At 45.9% G+C, this 20,158-nt stretch overlaps 1 protein-coding gene across 2 annotated transcripts in view; it reads right to left on the bottom strand.

Moving 5' to 3' along the window:
• LOC126541410 (multiple C2 and transmembrane domain-containing protein 1-like) overlaps positions 1-20,158 on the bottom strand; it is a 288,393-nt gene that overhangs the window by 89,326 nt on the left and 178,909 nt on the right. For both annotated transcript variants that reach the window (XM_072286493.1, XM_072286494.1), the window contains exons 3-5: positions 14,232-14,574; positions 3,845-3,930; positions 1-223 (exon numbers count right to left, since the gene is read on the bottom strand). In XM_072286493.1, coding sequence (XP_072142594.1) covers positions 1-223; positions 3,845-3,930; positions 14,232-14,574 — 652 coding nt within the window. The remainder of the gene's footprint in view (positions 224-3,844; positions 3,931-14,231; positions 14,575-20,158) is intronic.

Raw genomic sequence — 20,158 nt, 5'->3', positions numbered from 1 at the left:
CTGTCGATCTCTAGCGTATGCAGTTCTACGGTGGCTGCGCCCATGAAGTCGTCCTGGAGGCCGAAGTCGTAGTCGAAGACGCGCACCACCAGCGGGTCCCAGAGGTCTCGCACGGCCACCGTGAAGCACTCGTCCCAGTACGGGTCCAGCGAGCGGGACACTGTGCGGCTGCGGTACACCTGCCGGCCGCCCTGCTTGAACTTCACGTACGGGTCGCTCGTGCCTGTTCCGAGCGAGACAGAAAAGGCATACAATCTCTGTTTTTTCGAGGTCAGGTATCGGCCTCCCACAGAAGTCACCCCTCTGCTCCTTGTACCGGGCACCACCCGTCGCCGTTTCCTCCAATTGTGAACTCGGCGTCGCGTTTACTTTATCGACGACACCCGGGGCGACCTTATATAGTATACGCTTTGTATAACGCCTGAAAATAGGGGAAGAGGTAATTAAGTACCCTTTACTAGAGTGAGTCGATTTTGTCGTCAGGTTTTCGTCTTCCCCGTCAGCCCGCTTTCCCGATATAATGTTTCTGCTCACAAGGTAAGACGGCACTCTAAACACGCAGGCTTTTTCCCCCAAAGTGCAACCCGAAAGAAAAAAAACACAAGAACAACCGAAGGCCTGGTCGAGGTACGCTGGTACCCATTCTGTTATCGATCGGCGTTCGCAGGCAGTTAATAGACAGCTTTAGTTGGGCGTCCGCAGCAGCTCTGCGTACGCGGCAAACCTGCGCAGGCGTCAGTGCGCATGCGCAGGAGCGCGCACGGTATCTTGCGAGCGCCCGCAGCTTTTCAAAAGCTGCGTGGCGTCCGCTGCGGGCTCAGCGGCCATTGCGGGACGTCCTCGCGTGTCCACGACAGCGCAATTTTCGATATCGCTCTTGCCGAAAATAAGACTCCGGCTTGTGGTTTGACTTCGTGGCGGCTGACATTGGCTACACTGCTTCAAAAGGTGGCATATGGCGGCGCTGAGTAGCACACTACTGGCTCCTACGCGTGCAAGTCAGCAATCCCCTTGTCAGCTTTTGCGTCCGGCCAACTATTGCCGTATCGTGCGCGCGCGCTACGCTACGCACGCATAACCTCGCGCCCTGCGCACGAGGGTGGTTGCGGACGCCCAACTAAAACTGCCTAATATCCAGCCCACAACGTAACGTCGTCGAGGCGGGCGCTGCGCCAGGCTGCGAAAGCCATAGTGGACACCAGTAACGCTATTTAACGTAGGGGCCGCTAGAACGCAATGGTTACTTCTGCTGCACTCTATTCCTTTCTTCTCGTCCACGTACACGTCCGGCCGAAGCCGGTGATCACGTGGCCCGAGCGCGGTGCTTAGGCTACTGACGAAGCGCATAAAGGAATAGCATTGGTATATGACAGTTACATTGTAGCGGCCAAGTATTCCCTTTTGCAGTCATAAACGAGAAGAGAGGGGGTTAACCGAGGGTCCCGATTTTTATTAGTCATATCATTAGAAGCCAACAAACACTGACACCAAGGACAACATAGGGGAAATTACTTGTGTTTAATAAATGAAATAAGGAAACGATAAATTAATGGAAATTAAAGTGGATGAAAAAACAGCTTGCCGCAGGTGGGAACCGAACCCACAACCTTCGCATTTCGCGTGCGATGCTCTACCAATTGAGCTACCGCGGCGCTGTTTCCCCATCCACTTTCTTGGGTATTTATGTGTGCTAGTAGAACCCTGGGAGTGTTAGCCAGCGCCATCACTCGCATACCTTGGCGGCGGACGTGGAACGTCCTTCTTGCCGCAGGCGTCACGAGAACGTGATCTTTTTGGGTGAAGGCAACTGGTCAATAAACCCACACATGCTACCTGAAGGCATCAATGTTGCCGGATTCGACACCCTCGTTATGTAATAAACGAGAAGAGAGGGGGTTAACCGAGGGTCCCGATTTTTATTAGTCATATCATAAGAAGCCAACAAACACTGACACCAAGGACAACATAGGGGAAATTACTTGTGTTTAATAAATGAAATAAGGAAACGATAAATTAATGGAAATTAAAGTGGATGAAAAAACAGCTTGCCGCAGGTGGGAACCGAACCCACAACCTTCGCATTTCGCGTGCGATGCTCTACCAATTGAGCTACCGCGGCGCTGTTTCCCCATCCACTTTCTTGGGTATTTATGTGTGCTAGTAGAACCCTGGGAGTGTTAGCCAGCGCCATCACTCGCATACCTTGGCGGCGGACGTGGAACGTCCTTCTTGCCGCAGGCGTCACGAGAACGTGATCTTTTTGGGTGAAGGCAACTGGTCAATAAACCCACACATGCTACCTGAAGGCATCAATGTTGCCGGATTCGACACCCTCGTTATGTAATAAACGAGAAGAGAGGGGGTTAACCGAGGGTCCCGATTTTTATTAGTCATATCATAAGAAGCCAACAAACACTGACACCAAGAACAACATAGGGGAAATTACTTGTGTTTAATAAATGAAATAAGGAAACGATAAATTATTGGAAATTAAAGTGGATGAAAAAACAGCTTGCCGCAGGTGGGAACCGAACCCACAACCTTCGCTTGGTTGTGGGTTCGGTTCCCACCTGCGGCAAGCTGTTTTTTCATCCACTTTAATTTCCATTAATTTATCGTTTCCTTATTTCATTTATTAAACACAAGTAATTTCCCCTATGTTGTCCTTGGTGTCAGTGTTTGTTGGCTTCTTATGATATGACTTTTGCAGTCATGTCGTCCCTCGGGCAAGTGCGACGCCCACCCACAGGGATCATCACAGGCACTCGCGCTCGGTCCTCGTAGAGATGCGCTGACGTTTAGAGGTGTTTACGTTTCTGTCGAACTGCCATGACAAAAATAAATCATGTTAAAGATGACCCATGCGTTTCGCGATTTATTCGACGCAAAGACTGCCGCGTTGTGACCCCTCAAGGGCAAAGAAGTTGATCACCGTGACAGTCCCACGATTGAACAAGGTTGCCGCTATATACATTACACGTGTTTGTCAATCTCTTTCTCACCATTTTTTTTTGTTAAGAATTCGAAAACGAACAGGTGTTACCCGAGGTTTTCCTTTTTTTCTTTTCTTTATGAATCAGTATAAGTTGCTGCATACCACGTGCATACCACGAACACTCTACTATATCCTCGCATCTACGTTATTCGAATTTCGTCCTAGGTTGCTGCGTCTTCCAGCATATCGTCTTTGTTTCCGTCCCTCAGCCGAGGCAGGAGATAACCTGGCCCTAAATGTTTGCTTTATGCTTCGCTTAATAATGACGATAATATTTATGTGAATATTAATAATCAATCAGTTATTTATCCACCGTGCCCAAGAAAAGCACTAAGGTCTTAGTGCTGCCCCTCTCCCTCTCTCATGCATACATTAAAAACTAAAAACAACAAAAGACTCCACAGATATATAAGGGGAAAAAAGAAATAATAATAATAATAATAATAATAATAACATTATTGAGGGGTGTAGGCCGCCCTGACTTTGTAACCATGTTTCCGTCTCAAGGTTATGTATGCAGTAGGGTATGTGCTTTCCCGGCGAAGCCGGTTTCAAAATGTGATTATTTCAACCACACGGGCACCGTGCACGAAATTGGTCGTTCTTCTAGTTCGCTGACTATTTGTGGCGCACGTTTTTACAAAGATTTGGACAGAACAGAATATCTAAAGCACGCGTGTAATTGAAAGTTGAAAGCACTTGCAAATCAAGCAATAGCCGGGCGCGAAATAAATAAAAAGAAAAAAAAAGCGAGGAGAGATGTTGCTGTACGGCGTGTTCTTTAGACGAACGAGCGAGACGCAGCGGTATACAACCGGACGGGACAAGCGTGCGCTGCGGGCCACTGACCGCAGGCGTCCTTGGCGACCAGGTTCTTGCCGCAGCGAAGATGCACCTCCAGCTTGTACAGCACCACGCCAGACGACGACTCCGTCCTAGGCGGTGAAAAGGAGCGCCATGGAAAACAGCGTGAGCAGGTTGTTTACGGCGACACAGACATCAACGGACGGAGAGAGAATTCATTACAGAAAAGGTAGAGCTACTTTTCTCCGCGGTGCGGCAACACTGTGCTTGTAATCAAGCAGTGCCTCTTCCATAAAAAGGAGTAAAAAAAATCGTGGAGGACGCTTAAGCTTCTTCGTCTTTTTAAGAATGGAACACGGACAGCACTCAAAGATCCGTGACTGCTCCTCACACTTCCCGGCAACTGCAGCTCATGTAACCGTAATGTTTACCGAGAAACGCTGGCGGCGAACGCTTTGCACGAAGGCGAGCTTTCTGGTAGAAACGCGGCCTCTTGCGTGGGCCGATCCCGGAGGTTGTGCGAAGTCGCGCCAAAATAAAATAGAAACATCATTTTCAGGTTTCTGCTATTCTTTCGCACATTTAATGTTTAAGTCTGAGAGGATTTTACATAAAAGGCATGCGCCGTCTGTGTTTTGTTTCATGACATTTGTTTGTGGGCTGTCATTCTCAAAATTCGGATGAGTAACTTTGTCAAGAATGTAACGCAAGGTGTGAGTAACTTTAGTGACAGAATGGTGTGGCAATATTTATTTATTTATTTATTTATTTATTTATTTATTTATTTATTTACACGTACCTTACAGGCCTTCGGAAAGGCGTTGTGTAAGGGGGGGAACACCTTAACATATTCGTAAGGAACTAGGAAGCAAAGAAAGCATTAGTACAAAAAAAGGATATTCACGGAACGCAGCAATATGGAACATTAATACGATAATAGCAAATACAATATCAAGAGCAATAACATTAATAACAGTAAGCACAAGAACATAATAGCATTATAAACATTTTGCCTGCAGCAGTGAAACATTAACACCGCATTAGCAAATGCAGTATCAAATACAGTAAAGAAATTACAATATAACGAATTAGGGTCACTGAAATTCTTTTATTAACTTGTGGAAAAATGTATAACCTGCATATACCGCATGTCATATAGCAAGGCGTGGCCTAAGCATATACGGCAATTTTCGCTTACGGACAACTCCGCCGACGGCGACACCGGATTTTCTGCGACACATGGCCCTTGACGCTATCGCGTTAAACAAGATCCTGCCGCATGCACTTGACACCCAGGTTTGCAAAGAACAAAGCGTGCCTTGTACCGTAAACAGTTGGCGTCAAACGTTTACGAGACACTGGATGCAGCCTGGTATTAAGACTATCACCATGTAAAACATACTGTACTGTATTGTATTGTATGTACGTGCAAACAAGTTAGTGCGGTCACAAACTGCATGAAGATCCAACATTCTGTCTGAACCCCGCTGTCCGTAAACTTTTTACACCGACTACAAATGTTTTTGGAGTTATCATTTCTTAAAAAAAAAACTTTTCGCATTTTGGCTTCGAAATCATCGATGTAGAACTATGTTAAAGTAAAAAATCGTTCAGAAAAACTGCGGAGAAAAGTCGTTGAAGCTATATACTACGCAGTAGAATACTTTGGCGTGCTACTGCGACTTTCTATTCTAACCACGATGCGCAAAACTTAGCGGGCTGTTCAAAAGGAGCGAAACCGGAACTTTCGTATGATCTATGCCTGTGCAGTTAAATTGTGAGCTTTAACGTCCCCAACCGGCAAGGTGAACTATGGGGATGGGGGACGCCGTTGTACGTGGAGGAGTGCAGATCAAATTTGGCCCCCTGGAGTTCTTTAATGTGCACCAAAAGTAGGACACACGCGCGTTTTTTTAAAGCCCCCATTGAAATGCGGCGGCCACTGCCAGGCATCGAACCCCCGACCTTGTACTCCGCAGCAGAACTCCGTGTAGCCGCCGAACCACCATGGAGAATGTAGATGCGCATCTGCAACAAGCGCGTATAAGACGGAGGCTGAATTCCTTGAAGCGGAGCTTTCGGTCCGATGTTGTGAAAATACTCCAGACCCTCCCTCGTAGCTGCCTTGCTTCCAATGCTTTTGTGATACGTTTCAGAGGCTGCACCCTCGCGCAGAGCACAAGAAAGACGGACTACTTCGCGTTGAAAAAAACGATGATTTATGGCGCATGGAGGTTTTACTATGAAGAAGAAAAAGAAAGAAAAAGAAAGGAAGAAATAAGAATACTACGCTATGGAAGTGGTCGAGTGATAACAGTATCGTTGGTTCGAAGAAGCCCGTGCGCAGATCGATTCCTGCAGCCCGTCAAAGCTCTGGCAGCAGATTGTCGATCTGAAACCCTTTCTTTTTTTTTTGTTCCAGCTCATAAAAAATGGTTCAGTTGTGCTTCAACTCGGGAGCAGAAAAGTTAGCTATTCAAACTGGTTTGAACAAGCTTACGTTTCTTTTTTTTTTTTTTTTTTTGTACAACCTGACATCCATGACGGGAAAGAAGCACACATTTATTTCGTACAAAAGACCGACGGTGCTCGTGAGCTGCACGGATAGACAAAAAGAAAAAGAAAAAAAGAAAACCGAAAGAAAGAAAGCACACTTCAGAATCAGCACTTCAGAAGTTATGCTTCATTCCTATCGCTCTTACTTCAGTTTACACACCACTGTGATCACAAACGACCACCCATCCAGAAAGCGCTTCTTCATTTCAGCGATTGATTTGATTCAGTAGAGATACCAGCAGTCATAGAGACATTACGTAATCAAGGAATACAGGCCGCTTACGCAAATATCTCGGAAAATATCTAAAGAGATTCCACAGCTACCTTAATTCTACACAAGAAAAGTTGGAAGGTACCTATAAAAAAAGGGGGTCAAACAAGGAGAGACAATCTTTTCAATGCTATTCATTGCGTACTTGGAAGAAGTATTCCAGCTATTAAACTGGGAAGGCTTAGGAGTAAGGATCAACGGCGAATATCTCAGCAACCCGCCATTTGCAGATGGCATTGTCCTGTTCAGCAACACTGGGGATCAGTTACAATAAATGATTGAGGACCTTAACAGAGAGTGTAAGAGTAGGGTTGAATAATAATATGCAAAAGATAAAGATAATCGCCAAGAGCCGGGAAAGGGAACAAGAGTTCAGGGTCGCCAGTCAGCCTTTAGAGTTTGTGAAGGAGTACGCCTACCTAGGTCAACTACTCACAGGGAAACCTGATCATGAGAAGGAAACTTACAGAAGAGTAAAAGTGGGTTGGAGCGCTTACGGCAGGCATTGTTAGCTCCTGACTGGAAGCTTATCATTATCTTTGAAAAGGAAGATGTGCAATCAGTGCATTTTACCGGTGCTGACATATGGGGCAGAAACTTGTAGACTGACAAAGAAGCTTCAGAACAAGTTAAGGACCGCGCAAAGAGCGATGGAACGAATAATGCTAGGAATAACGTAAAGAGACAGAAAAAGAGCGGTGTGTATCAGATAGCAAACAGGTATAGCCGATATTCTAATTGACATTAAGAGAGAAAAAATGGAGCTGGGCAGGTCATGTAATGCGTTAGTTAGATAAACGGTGGACCATTAGGGTTCCAGAATGGGTACCAAGAGAAGGGAAGCGCAGTCGAGGACGGCAGAAGACTAAGTGGGGCGATGAAATTAGGAAATTCGTGGGCGCTAGTTGGAATCGGTTGGCGCAGGACAGGGGTAATTGGAGATCGCAGGGAGAGGCCTTCGTCCTGCAGGGGACATAATATAGGCTGATGATGTTGACGATGACGTTGGCGACGACGATGCTCGTCTCACGCCATCCGAAAACTATTTTAGTCACCGATTTCAAGTGCTGACAAGTTTTTTACACACACGGCTGCCTTCCGAGTGCACCACCTTGAAAACCATAAGGATAATGCCACTCGTAAAATGAAAAAGAAAGTTCGTCTGGATTTACGAATGAGGCAGACACTGAGTGCAAACAATGCACACATGAAAAGGTCCAGAAAAGGTGGCCAAACTTAACCGGACAGCGTTGTGTTTCTTCTTTTTTTCTTTCGCGAATGAAAAAAAAAAGAATAATAACTTTCTAGTTCAGTCCTGGTTCGGGACAAGATAACGTTCTTCTTTTCGTTTCTTTCTTTTTTTTCCTTTGATCTTCCCTTTTTTTTTTTTTTTTTTTGCTGAGTTCCGAATTGATGCCCTCTCTGTCGGTGACCGTATCTTTCCTTTCTCTTCCATTCTCTCTCTCTCTCTCTCTCTCTCTCTCTCTCTCTTTCTTTCTTTATTTGACAGCACGCAGTTCCTGTTCCTCGCAGTGATTCCACTCATATCGATTCAGGCTGCGAAAGGCGTCCCACAAATCTTAAGTTTCGTGCGCTGTGCGCTTCGCGCAGTTCCACACCTTCCGAGACGCATTTTAGGGACAGCTTCTCGACTACTGCGCTCCACTCTCGCCTATATATTGCTCACACTCTGCATGTGTGTAATGTGACGTTTTTATATATGTTTAAATAACAACAATAATAATAACAATAATAATAATAATAATAATGGCAGCCGTTTTGTCGCCCGCATATTTTTTCCCGTCCTCCAGGAAGACGAAGGGTAAAGAGTAAAAAAAGGGAAAAACCAATGTTCGTCTTCTTCGCCGGAAGACAAACTTGCCTAACGACAGCGGCTCATCCGAAACGAAACTACCGCTGATTATGTTTGCGCATTTAGAATCAGTTCCATCGTCCTACATAGCTACAGATATCGAAGCCATTTTCTGTTTTCTTTTTTCGAGACAGCAACTTCTCACCCGCTTTGCCGTCGATAAAACTAAGCAAAGCCGCATTCCTTCGCAGTTTCCCAGCAGCAAAAACGTGTTTTTTTTTTTTTAATCCACAACCTTCGCGTGTCTGTTCTAGGGTAACTCATAAACCGCAATCTCTACAGACGCACAATGTTCCAAACCTGGATATTTTATTTATTTGATACTGTCAACCCCGTTGTTGGGGTCATTACAGGGAGGGTGATGTGTCAAGAATACATGATACATAATTTTCTTTCTATGTAACATACAAGTGCACTGGCGCTCTTGGAAGTTAACAAAAGCAAATAACAGTAGTTATACAAAGAAAAGTCAGCGAAAGTGCTCGCAGCAACAATTTAGTATACATTCTCGTAAAAGAAAGTATCCAACGCATTTTCAAAATCGGCAGAGCCCTCGTTGCTCACAACTGCATCAGGCAATCTGTTCCACATTTCAATTGTGTCAGGAAAAAAGGAGAAACGAAAAGCATCAGTACGTGTTAAATAAGGTTGAATAGCTCTGCTATTGTTTAGACGATCGCATCTCCGTCCTGGGGGTTGTAGATATAGATCCTTGTTTATTTTCGTTCGCCCACTCATGATTTTAAAAAGAAACTTTAGCCTATGCTTACTTCTGCGTTCCTCCAGAGGCTCTAGTTCACACGATTTTAACAAGGCTGTAACGGACTCCATGTGTCGGTATTTACCGCATATGAAACGGACTGCCAATCTGCTGCCAATATGCTGCCAAACTGCCAATATGCTGCCACACGAGACGCTCTAGAAAGGCGCAGCCATGTTTAGTCGCCCTCTCGGCATCAGTCGACAATGTTCCTCGTAAACATGGCCGCGCCAGGAGGCAAAAGGGCGCATTTATCGTTTGGCAAACAGGACGGGGCTGCGAAAGGCGAAGCTGGAGCGTCGCATTTTCGCCTAGGGAAAACCTGGAGGCACGAAGAAATTACCACCGGAAAGACGTCGCGGAGCGTCTTTTTTCTCTGATTTATTCTTTGAGTACGCGAGCGGCATAAATTCAGACGCCAACGATAGAAAAACAAAAAACTTAAGTGAGAAAACAGCCCGCGCGCGCATGGACCTTTCTTTTTTTCTTTCTTTTTTTGAAAAGTGCAATGCGTCATCGCTAAGGAGGTTGCCACAGGAACGGATACTGCTTCGCGGGAACTCCGCTTCCGGGACTGAATTACACTAGTGTCGGGCGCGCTACCCACACAGGAAGGCGAAGATGTACTACAGTCATTTGTACTTGTTCATCGGTCAATATATCTACTGCGCTCACTCACTGAGCTGGTAATATTCTACTCCACAGTAAAAACAAGAAAATAAGGAAAAGAGAGCGTTTTGTTTGCGACGCATCCCTCCCCACTTCTCCGTTTGGGTAAATTTCATTCATTTATTCATTCGTTCATTAATTCACAGTTGAGCGGTTACCAAAGTTTTCATAAATGTGACTCTGTGTGGCGTCCCGAAACGCAGGCGTCAGAGTTGCCGCTCAGCGGACTTAAAGGGCATCTCCGGCGATTTTTCGATGTACACTGGTCTCAATAAAATGTTGAATATACGTTCTCTTTTGTACTCTAATTATCTTTGCCGAACAATACGGCTGCAAGTCATTTAGTTTTCCTGAAAGTTAATTTTAAAGATTGGCTGCGCGTTCCCGACTAGTACTCTTTGCTGGCCACCCTGTATTTCTCACCTCAGAGACTACACCGCCACTGTCGCTGAAATCGTCGCTCAAAACGTCGCTGGCTAGCTCGGAAAATCTGCAAAAGCTCCCCGTGTCGTCAGGAGACATCATCAGCTTCGCTTCTTTGGCGTTAGCGCCACGTGTACTGCGTGTTTAGCGCGAGTTTACATTATGGTAGCGTAGGATCTGACGTCATCGACTCATCGTGACGTCACACGAAGTAGCTTTCGGTTTCGGGGTCTCATTTATTGGTTGTTTAAAATTACTGATGAATTTCTAAGCAAACTGAACCACCCTACCGCTGACAGGACTGCCATTGCCATTTGAAAATGACAATATCCTAATATGGTTAAACAAAGACGCCGGAGTTGCCCTTTAACATGACAAAGAATAAGATATCAGGGCCCGTATAATAAACTCGATTCCATTTCAGAGCGATAGCTTTAAGGGCCTCGCTACGCAGTAAAAATCCAGCGTTCACCGTGCGTTGACCATGAGCGAAAATTTTCCACCAATCACAGAGCGGCGCGCGCCGCTCGGTTCCTTGCAGCACCACCAGATGGCGCTCACATCCGCGCATATAGAAATGCGCGGAGGCTGGAAATTCATGTCTGAAATTAAATGGCTGGAAATTCAAACGCTGCCGAATGACGAAGCGATTAGCGCGTGCGCCCTGACCGAAACTCATCTACGAGATTTGGAGCAGCCGCCTGTGTTTGACAATTTTGTATGAGAGGAGTGCAACAGAATGAATGTGTAGAGGAAAGGCAGAGGCGTAGGCATGCTAATTAGGCGAGGTTTGAAGGGGCAAAGGGTAAAAAGAGACATGTAAGGATTATGGATTAGTGGCACGTGGCTGGGAATAGCTTAACTATGGACAGGTAGTGATAACAAAGATAAAAATAAGGAATTGATTGATTACATTAGAAGCGATGTTAATGAGTCCGAGAAATCCGGCAAGGTGATCTTAGTGGGAGATATGAACGCGCACATAGATGATTTAGAGAGATATACTGATTACAACGGTTCTCTAGTGCTGGATCTCTGCGGTGAACACAACCTTATAGCAGCTAACAAGGAGAATAAGTGTCATGGACAGGTGACATGACAATACGGAAACAGGCAGCCATGTATAGACTACGCCTTAGTCACAGAAATTATCTACGAACAACTATACCAAATGATAACAGACGAACATGGAAAAAATTCCGTGGGTAGCGATTACAGACGTTTGGCATTAAAGTTTGAGAGATATGCTAACGCAAGACATGAACCAATAGCATCAGAATTCTAAATGTGAATTAGGAGCCAGTAACAGAGATCGCTAAAAACACGATAAAACACGAGAATATACGAGAAAACAAATTTTTATTACGCGCAAACTCAAATCACAAACCCTCTCTAGCAAATCTCAAAGGCCATAAAGCGGCGCGCCCAGCTGCTTGCAACAGCTCCAGATGGCCCTCGCCTCCACCGCATCGCGGCCTACGCTACAGGCCGCGTTTGTACCAGAAAGCTTGCCTTCGTGCATAGTGTTCGCCGCCAGCGTTTTCCGGTAAACATTACGATTACATAAGCTGCAGTTGCTGGGAAGCGTGAGAAGCAGTCAGGGACCTTTGAATGCTATCGCGTTCCACTCCTAAAGGCGAAGCGTAAGCGTCCTCCAAACTTTTGAAGAAAGACTCGGGAACATGGATGAAAATAAACTCGCAACTAAAGTGCACAACTATCTGTACTTGAAAAGCGTGGACACAGAATGGAGGAAGAGGTCAAGAAAGTTGGCACCCAAGTACAGGGTAACTGAAACTGTAAATAGACTACTAGGAATCATCAGAAAGAAAGAGGAACAGAGACAGTTAATTTGATGCAAACAATTTAAACAAGAAGGACCTTGGAGATTTACAAGAATGAGAAGAAAGAAATTAGAAGGGAAAATCTGTACGATGACACATAGTGTCTTGCTATTTCAGGCTCGAGCCGGTTGCTTTATGGCAAAAACATACCGGAGCAAATATTCGGAACTAAATTAGGCATCTGTATGCTGTGGCAAAAAACCCGGAAACTACTCAGCACACCGTAATGGAATGCGAAAGGATTCATCCATTGATAACCGTAGGTAACATGCACCTTCCGGAAGCGCTTGGGTTTAACGTGGACGAAAGTGTCAACCGGTCAGCAGTCGAGATAAGCAGGAGACGCTTAAGGTATTGGTGGAAAAAAAAAGCGGGGGAGAAATTGATACGACCGGATCTCCTACAGTCGTAGCTAGAGGTACAAGGTAGATTTTGAAGTAAGAAAAAGATAAGAATATGTAACAAGAACGCCACATAAAAAACATGTATATCATACCTGATTAAATCAAGCAGGCTAGGTGACTATTTGACAACGTCCCATTTCAAAGGCGATACCAATAAATAATCATCATCATCATCTGCGGCAGCAGCCGTTCCGGCTGCGCGAGGGAAAGTAAAAAAAAGAACCAGAAAACTCGCCTTCGTGCATAGCGCTAGCCGCAAGCGTTTTTCGGAAATTGCATAAGCTGCAGTTGCCGGGAAGCGCGAGAAGCAGTCCGGGGCTCCTCAATATTATCGCGTTCTACTCTTAAAGCCGAAACTTAAACGTCTCCCAAGCTTTTCTTTCTTTTTCTTTTTATGAAGTTATCATCCACCGTTCACGGCTGGCCGATCGCGAGGACAACGTGAGGAGACCACAGGTGAAAAGCGAGGATGAATAGTAGTGGAATAGAATCGCTACATTAAGCCCACCCAGTTAAGAACTCGCGCGTTCAAGATGTGCTCTACAGGGTAAATGACACGTCATACAAAGAGCACACATGTAAAAAAAAAATTGAAGCGATACTTTCGAACCACTGCTGCTAGAAACAGTCATTTACACGCCGCGGTACTAGTGCGAGGAGTGGCTTCCGGCGTTGTTCATCTTCGATTTCAGTAAACCGGGGCTCCAGGGTCACTCCACACAGCATGGACCACTGCGGATCTATATACAATTAATGAACAGCCACCGTACAGCTACGCACTACATATCGCGACAAGCACGAGCCCGGCATGAAAAGTGGCAACACTTCCGTGCTATAGCGTACGCGCTACTTCCGCTGTCTTCTGGATGACAGACGATGTTAGACGCACGTTATAACTGGACGTCTTCCAACTAGTCAAAGCTTAGTCATCGATGTCTTCTTTTTTCTGTTTTCCATTCAGATATACTGCGTCCTTTAGTGCTTTCAGTCAATTCACATTTTTTTTTGCGGACCTCCGTTCTTGCGGTGCCATTGCGCCGCAATGTAGCGCGAGTGGAAAGAAGTAGGCATGCATCTCTCAAGCTTGGTGAACGCTTGAAAATGCGGAGTGATCGTGGATTAACCGTACGCTAACTTATCTCTAGCTTAAACTCTAAGTGTTAAAAATTAAATTATAGGGTTCAACGTGCCAAAACCATTTTCTGATTATGAGGCACGCCGTAGTGGCACTTTCGAAGAATATGGGGTGTTGAGCGGAGAAAACGAACGACCCGCATAGAACGACAGAAAGGTGATGGGCGTTGACAAATATTTGTTTTGTTTGAAAGGCCAGGCGCATAGAAGGACACGAACACCGAAGGAACGAAAAGGACGTCGCAAACGAAAGAAGGCCTATAGGAGAGCAACAAACGCAAGATAAACACCAAGGACAACACATGTCGTTTCTCCTGAGTTATAGTGTCTTCTAGCAGGCCTGCCTTTTTCAAGCCGAAAACCTGCCTCTGACACGAAGCGCATACGTATACATACAGGCTCAGTGAGAGGAAACAACGGACAGACGCAGGGATAGGCTGTGCTCCGAATACCGCAACAGCAAATCCCTTCCGCACGCGCGACAGACATATCGCTCACTTGCGGGTCTTGCACGGGAAGACGTCCTCTCCGCCCTCGGCCGCCGCTAGAACTCCCCTGGCGAACGATGCCGGCGGAGTCGCCGGGGCCGGCGGCGCTGTCTGCAACAACGCCGGCGCCGTGGCGGTGACGTCCAGCGAAGTGTCTTCGTCCACCGAGACTCCCTGCTGCTGCGGGCGCAGCCTCCGCCTGCTCCTCAACAGCGTGGGGTCCGAGTACGAGGCCTGGTCCCGGCAACCGCCGGGCACGGGCCGTTGGCACGGCGTCGACGCCACGGAATCCCCCCGGGCCAGCCCGACGAGGTCCGAGCACGACACGTCCGGATGGCTCCTGCTCAGGCGCCCTGCGCACGCAGCAGCAGTGGCCGCGCGGGCCGGCAAGCGGTTTTCGGACGTTCACCGTGCTCTCGAATGCACATTTCCACAAGACAAGACAATGCATATGTTAGATACCATTTAAAGCATAGGGAGGGAAAGAATGGAAAAGCGATGGCGGGGTTTTTAACCAGAAAAGCGTCTGGTTGGCTACCCTACCCTAGGGAGAGGGGAACAGAGGAAGCGAAAGAAGGGAAAGAGGAACGCGGTGATTGCACTTATCCCCACTGGAGGGGTTAGTGGAGGTCAGTGGGTGAACGTGCGCACGTGTGCGGACAGCGCCACGTATAGTCCAAGGCGCTCGCACAAGCCAGTCGTTTTCGAAGAGCACAAAAGTGTCTTCACCGCTCTCTGAGACGATGATCGATCGATGACTGTGGTCGACCGTCTAGACGCCGCATCGCACCTTAATGGGATAGTCTTTGTATATCGAATCGAGAACAGTGACATGACATGAGGTCGATGTTGTCATCGCCGCTTCAGAAATCGCACTTAGCACTGTCAGCCACTGCAATTAGCACTGAATAGGCCTCGCGAAAGCAACTCTTAATCACAAGCGACACAGAACAGATGCCTCGCATCGGTGTCAGTCCTAGTTGTTTTGCAAAAGTTACTCCGGTGCTAGTGGCTTACGCGAGTTACGAGTATGACAATTCCGGAGACATTGGAATTATGGGTAGTCCATACATTTGCCGAAACGTCGTCCTTCTGACTTCAAGCGGCTTTGTGGATTTGCAAATTAATGATTTTCAACAAAGTGAGGCATTATTAACGCAACAATTTTCCGTGGTTACGGCATGTGCGCAGAAACATGTTGCCTTGTGCGTTTAGAAGGATATGAGTTCTCGAAATTTTCGATAGCTATAGCGTAATAAAGAACGCCACAAGAACGTCTGAAGCCAGGAACATGAATATTAGGCAAACCTATGTACGCCTACGTGACAGCTTCCACAGAATAAGCCATTCTCAAAGGCTACGTTTTTACTCACTGCACGCGCCGGAAACAATCGCCTTGCCAGAAACACGTCATGGACGCCATGTTTTGGACACCACCTATTCCCATGGCGTCTGAACCATTACAGCGCCAGAGTTCCCTCTAGTAATCTTCTTTTATGAAAGTCTATGCTTTAAAGGGCCGCTGCAAGGAACGTTCGTGGTATTTCTCGTCCCAATGCTGCACAGCGGAACATGAGGACAACGCCGCAGCGGAGGACTTCCAATCAACCTTGGGCATGTTGGGTTTCTTAATGCACGCGTAAACCTCAGAAACGAACTTTTCTGGCTTACGTCGCCATCAAAATCGCGCCCAATCATCGCCCTCAACGCGAGATTTACGCAACAAAACAGGCAAATCAACTTTTCTTTCTCTTGAGCGGCAGTTCCTCCAATATCATTGCTTGAAAAACGTTATCCCTCAATTCTTCTTTTTTTTCCTCTGAATGTAAGTGGGGACCGAAGAATTCGTTCTTTTCTGGTGGTACAAAAAAGTAAAGGGTAAATGCACTGAAAGCCAAGCCGCAGGCGGTAGCGGCACTAAAACTTGGTTCAATGCTCACGGCGGTGCTGTCATTATCAATCTTTCCTGGTTGCCCACGTCTCCCGCAGAGCAGTGCGCCCGACATTAAACGGATTCATCCATCACGTTAGGTTATGCTAACCACTCAGTAAAGTGGGTCACCCCGCCTAAGCACTTCATCCAAGTTGCGTCCCTGATGTGAATGATAGCGTCATAAACATGCAGTCTGCGTAATAAAGCAAATGACACAGGTTGCTCAGGGCTCTCAGTTTACTTTTCAGCTCGATCGAAAGTGGGATATGCTGTTGCTTATAACATTGCACTTTCGCGTGGAAAAACGTATATTGGACATACTAGCGCCTGCCTTAACGAAAGGTAACGCCAACAAAACAACAATTTAAAGGGCACACCGTCACCACATCTGTCAGCACATTGTCGTTCATGTAGTTGCAAGCAATTTTTTTAAGGAACGCACGTCATCTTCAGGTACGTGAATCAAAAAGCACGTAATGTCGTTGAAGACCTCAGAAGAAGAAACAACACGAGCATGGCAATTTCGACGCACCAATCAACTTGCACGATGGTGAAATCAGCCTCCTCGAAAGATGTGGTTTGCAAATACCAGTAGCGTGAGGATGCGCGCGCAGACGGAATGTTTGTATTTCTTCTTTCTTATGTGCAATAAACCAGTCTTTTCTTACCTCAGCGCATGTCTTGTGTAGTTCTCTGTCTTGCTTTGCTGTTATTGTTACGCTGCTTTTACTATAAAATTATAAAGCTGAACCAACTCGCCCAGTTTTAATGCAATAGCGTCAAGGGCACCGTGTCGCAGAAGATCCGGTGTCGGGGGAGTTTCTCCGTGAGCGAACATTTCAGTATATATTTAGTTATATGTATATGCCACGCCTTGCGATAAGACACGCGTTATACGCGGGTTGTATTGCCACACCATTCTATTAGTAAAGTTGCTCATAATTTTCTTACATTCTTGACAAATTTATTCCTCGGAATTTTGAGGATGACAGCCCACAAACATATGTCATGAAACAAAACACCGACAGCGCATGCCTTTTATGTTAAATCTTCTCAGACTTAAATATTAAGAGTACGAAACATAAACCTGAAAACGATGTAATATTCTGGCGCGGCTGTGCACTGCCTCCGAGATCGGCCTACGCAAGAGGCCGCGTTTCTACCGGAAAGCTCGCCGGTAAACATTACCGTTACATAAGCTGTAGTTGCCGGGAAACTTGAAGAGTAATCAGGGATCTTTGAATTTGAAAGCGCTTAAGAGGAAGCTTTAGCTCGGGTGCTCCCATATAAATATAAAAAAAGGAGAATTCGCTTTTCTCGGCAGCCACTGCACCAAATTTGGCGAAGTTTGTTGCATTTAAAAGGAAACCTTAAAATCTAGTGACTGCTGGTTTCGAATTTTCGATTTAGGTCATCAATTATTATAAAAAATTGTCAAAAATCGAAAATTTTCAGAAAACGAACCTATCAAGTTTACAACTCTGTAACTCGGCAATGAAAAAATATATCATAATTTCGTGAATTGCATGTAATAGTACATCTAATGCGGACAAAACTGATATGTTACACATGAATCTCAAAATTAAAATTAGTAATATGAAAATGCTGCTTTTGCAGAACCCTTGTACACAACGTAACAAATTCAGGTAAGCTATAAAATGACATATTGAATTTATCCCCTTTCAATTATCTAACGGGTGCCGTTTACAGAACCGCGATATCTGTTGTTGATGCAGAGCTACTAATTTGTAAACTTCATGCTTCCATTTCTTTCAAACTTGGGAATCTTTGAAAATGTTTTCAACAAAATTCAGGCCCCAAATCGAAATGCCGCCTTCAACAGTCGCTAAAATTTAACTTTTTCTCTCAAATTCAACAAATTTCATTAAAATCGGTCCAGGGCTTATCTCAGAAAAACGTTGTTGCGTTTTACATGTATTTGAATAGGCCGCGCCGGTGTTGGGCTCGAACTAAAGCTTCCTCTTGAGGGCACTCTTGCTCCCGCACACGTTACGTCACGTGGGCGAGAACGACAGCGTCCTTAGTTCGACCTACGGTTCGACGCAGTGGCGCAGCCAACGTAGCCGGACGCGGGCAACGCGTTCCGACGCGCCCCGCGTCGAGCGACGCTCACCTGCGCGCCGATAACGTCAGACTATAAACGTGCCTTTGAAGGCGAAGCTTCTAGAATTTTTTTTTACGTTCTACTACAAACAAACCAACAAACAAACAAACAAACTGCCACGATTCAGTTTCGGCTTGGCCGGTGACCTGTACCGCAGAGCTGAAGGGGAGCCATCGCCGTTTTTGCGATCGGGCGCCTGGGGCATCGGACCCCGTGTGGTGGGCAGCGCCGCCAGACCCGCAAGCATGACACGGCGGCCCGACACTTCTGCCGGCACTGTGTGAGAAGCTTCCGTCGCAAGCGCCTACGACGTGCCTGCTTGCAAGTCCTGGAAGACGAAATCGACATTTCGCCCGGCGCCCTGTGTTCGTCGCAAGGGCACGAGTGGAGTGGTCGACGACGTCGCCAGCATTGCACATTTCGTCTAGGGCGCGCTGTGCAGTGTAAGGACATTTCGGATGAAGGACGTCTTTAGTGTAAAACTGAGACTGCATAATCGCTTTGGTCATTGACTTCGACGCTTAGGCCATTGGCCTCTGTCATTTTTTATACGTCTGCGTGTAAACTGGTGCCCTGTACGCTCTTATAGTTTTCTACTCTTCCCCACTGCACGTCTGAGATCCTGGGCCCACACTTCCTGTCACTAAACAAGCAAATCAGTAAGCAATTGGGCAAGCAAGCAAGCAATTTGCACTGGCTCTGTAGTAAGTGCGAAAGGTCATAACTATCGCTACAAATAAAAGCGTTTAGAAAAAACTCAATAACCCGTTCACTGTATTTAGATGAAAAGACTTACTTTCTAGAGCAAATTCTTTCATTTATTTGCTAAACTTCCAAGGCTGAAACTAATTCTAAAAGTTATATTGAAAAATATAGTTCAGAAAAACAGTCCGAGAACGGGGTTTGTTTGAAAGGATATGCTGGCATGAGATGTGAGATATTGGTTCCAATGATTGTTTCACGAATGTTACTGTGAATTGGGTTTGTTATCCTCCTGGCGGAATCGTACCGTGATTGTCACTCAGTGTTCGTATCGTCTCTTGTTTAAATAAACTTTTTCTAAACGTGTATATACATCTCGTGCACATCACTTCAACATTGTATAAAGTGTTCTGTCACATCATTATTGTACATAACCATAGTGAACACTGTATATATGAAACATCATTTTATACATGTGGCATTTAGTTTATGTGTAACTGTGTTTTTCCGTGGGTATATGTGATTATATGTTGGTGAGTGAGGACTCGGACACTACTTTGAAAACGTGCCGTGTTTCGTTCTTTTATATGTTATCGTCCTGGTGGAACTGTGCCGTGATTGTAACTCAGTGCTCGTATCGTTTCTTGTTGAAATAAACTTTTTCTAAACACCGTAAAAAATTTTTGGCAGATACGCCATCTCAAATCCATACAGCACCTCAGCATACATGAGAGGGATGTCCCAAAAGTCTAAACAGTGAGTCCTCAAAGAGCTTGAGAGGGTACACAAGCACCGCACTGTCTACTAGAAATGACTCGGTTGTCATCTAGTAAAGTGCTGTGTCACAAGCTTCAATTCTATGCGTGCGCTTTTTTGTGCTACCCCTTTTAATGCTTTGTCGAAATGGAGGTTGACGAACAGACGGAACAAAGGATGAATATCAAGTTTCCCGTGAAACTGGGCAAGAATGGCGAATAAATTTATCGAATGTTGCAAAAGGCACATGGAAACGATGCCTCAAAGGAAATAACTCTGTTCAAGTGGATCCAGCGTTTTCGGTACGGCCGTGAGGACCCCAAGGACGATCCAACATCAGGATACCCCTTCGCCTCGTACGAAAACGAAACCACCAAACACCAATCGTGTGCATTCTCTTATGTTCAAGGATAACCTAATG

This window comes from Dermacentor andersoni, chromosome 2 (assembly GCF_023375885.2).
Source record: "Dermacentor andersoni chromosome 2, qqDerAnde1_hic_scaffold, whole genome shotgun sequence".
Lineage (NCBI taxonomy): Eukaryota > Metazoa > Arthropoda > Arachnida > Ixodida > Ixodidae > Dermacentor > Dermacentor andersoni.
The sequence above is the reverse complement of the archived record's forward strand: the minus strand, read 5'-3'. Positions and strand labels throughout refer to the sequence as shown.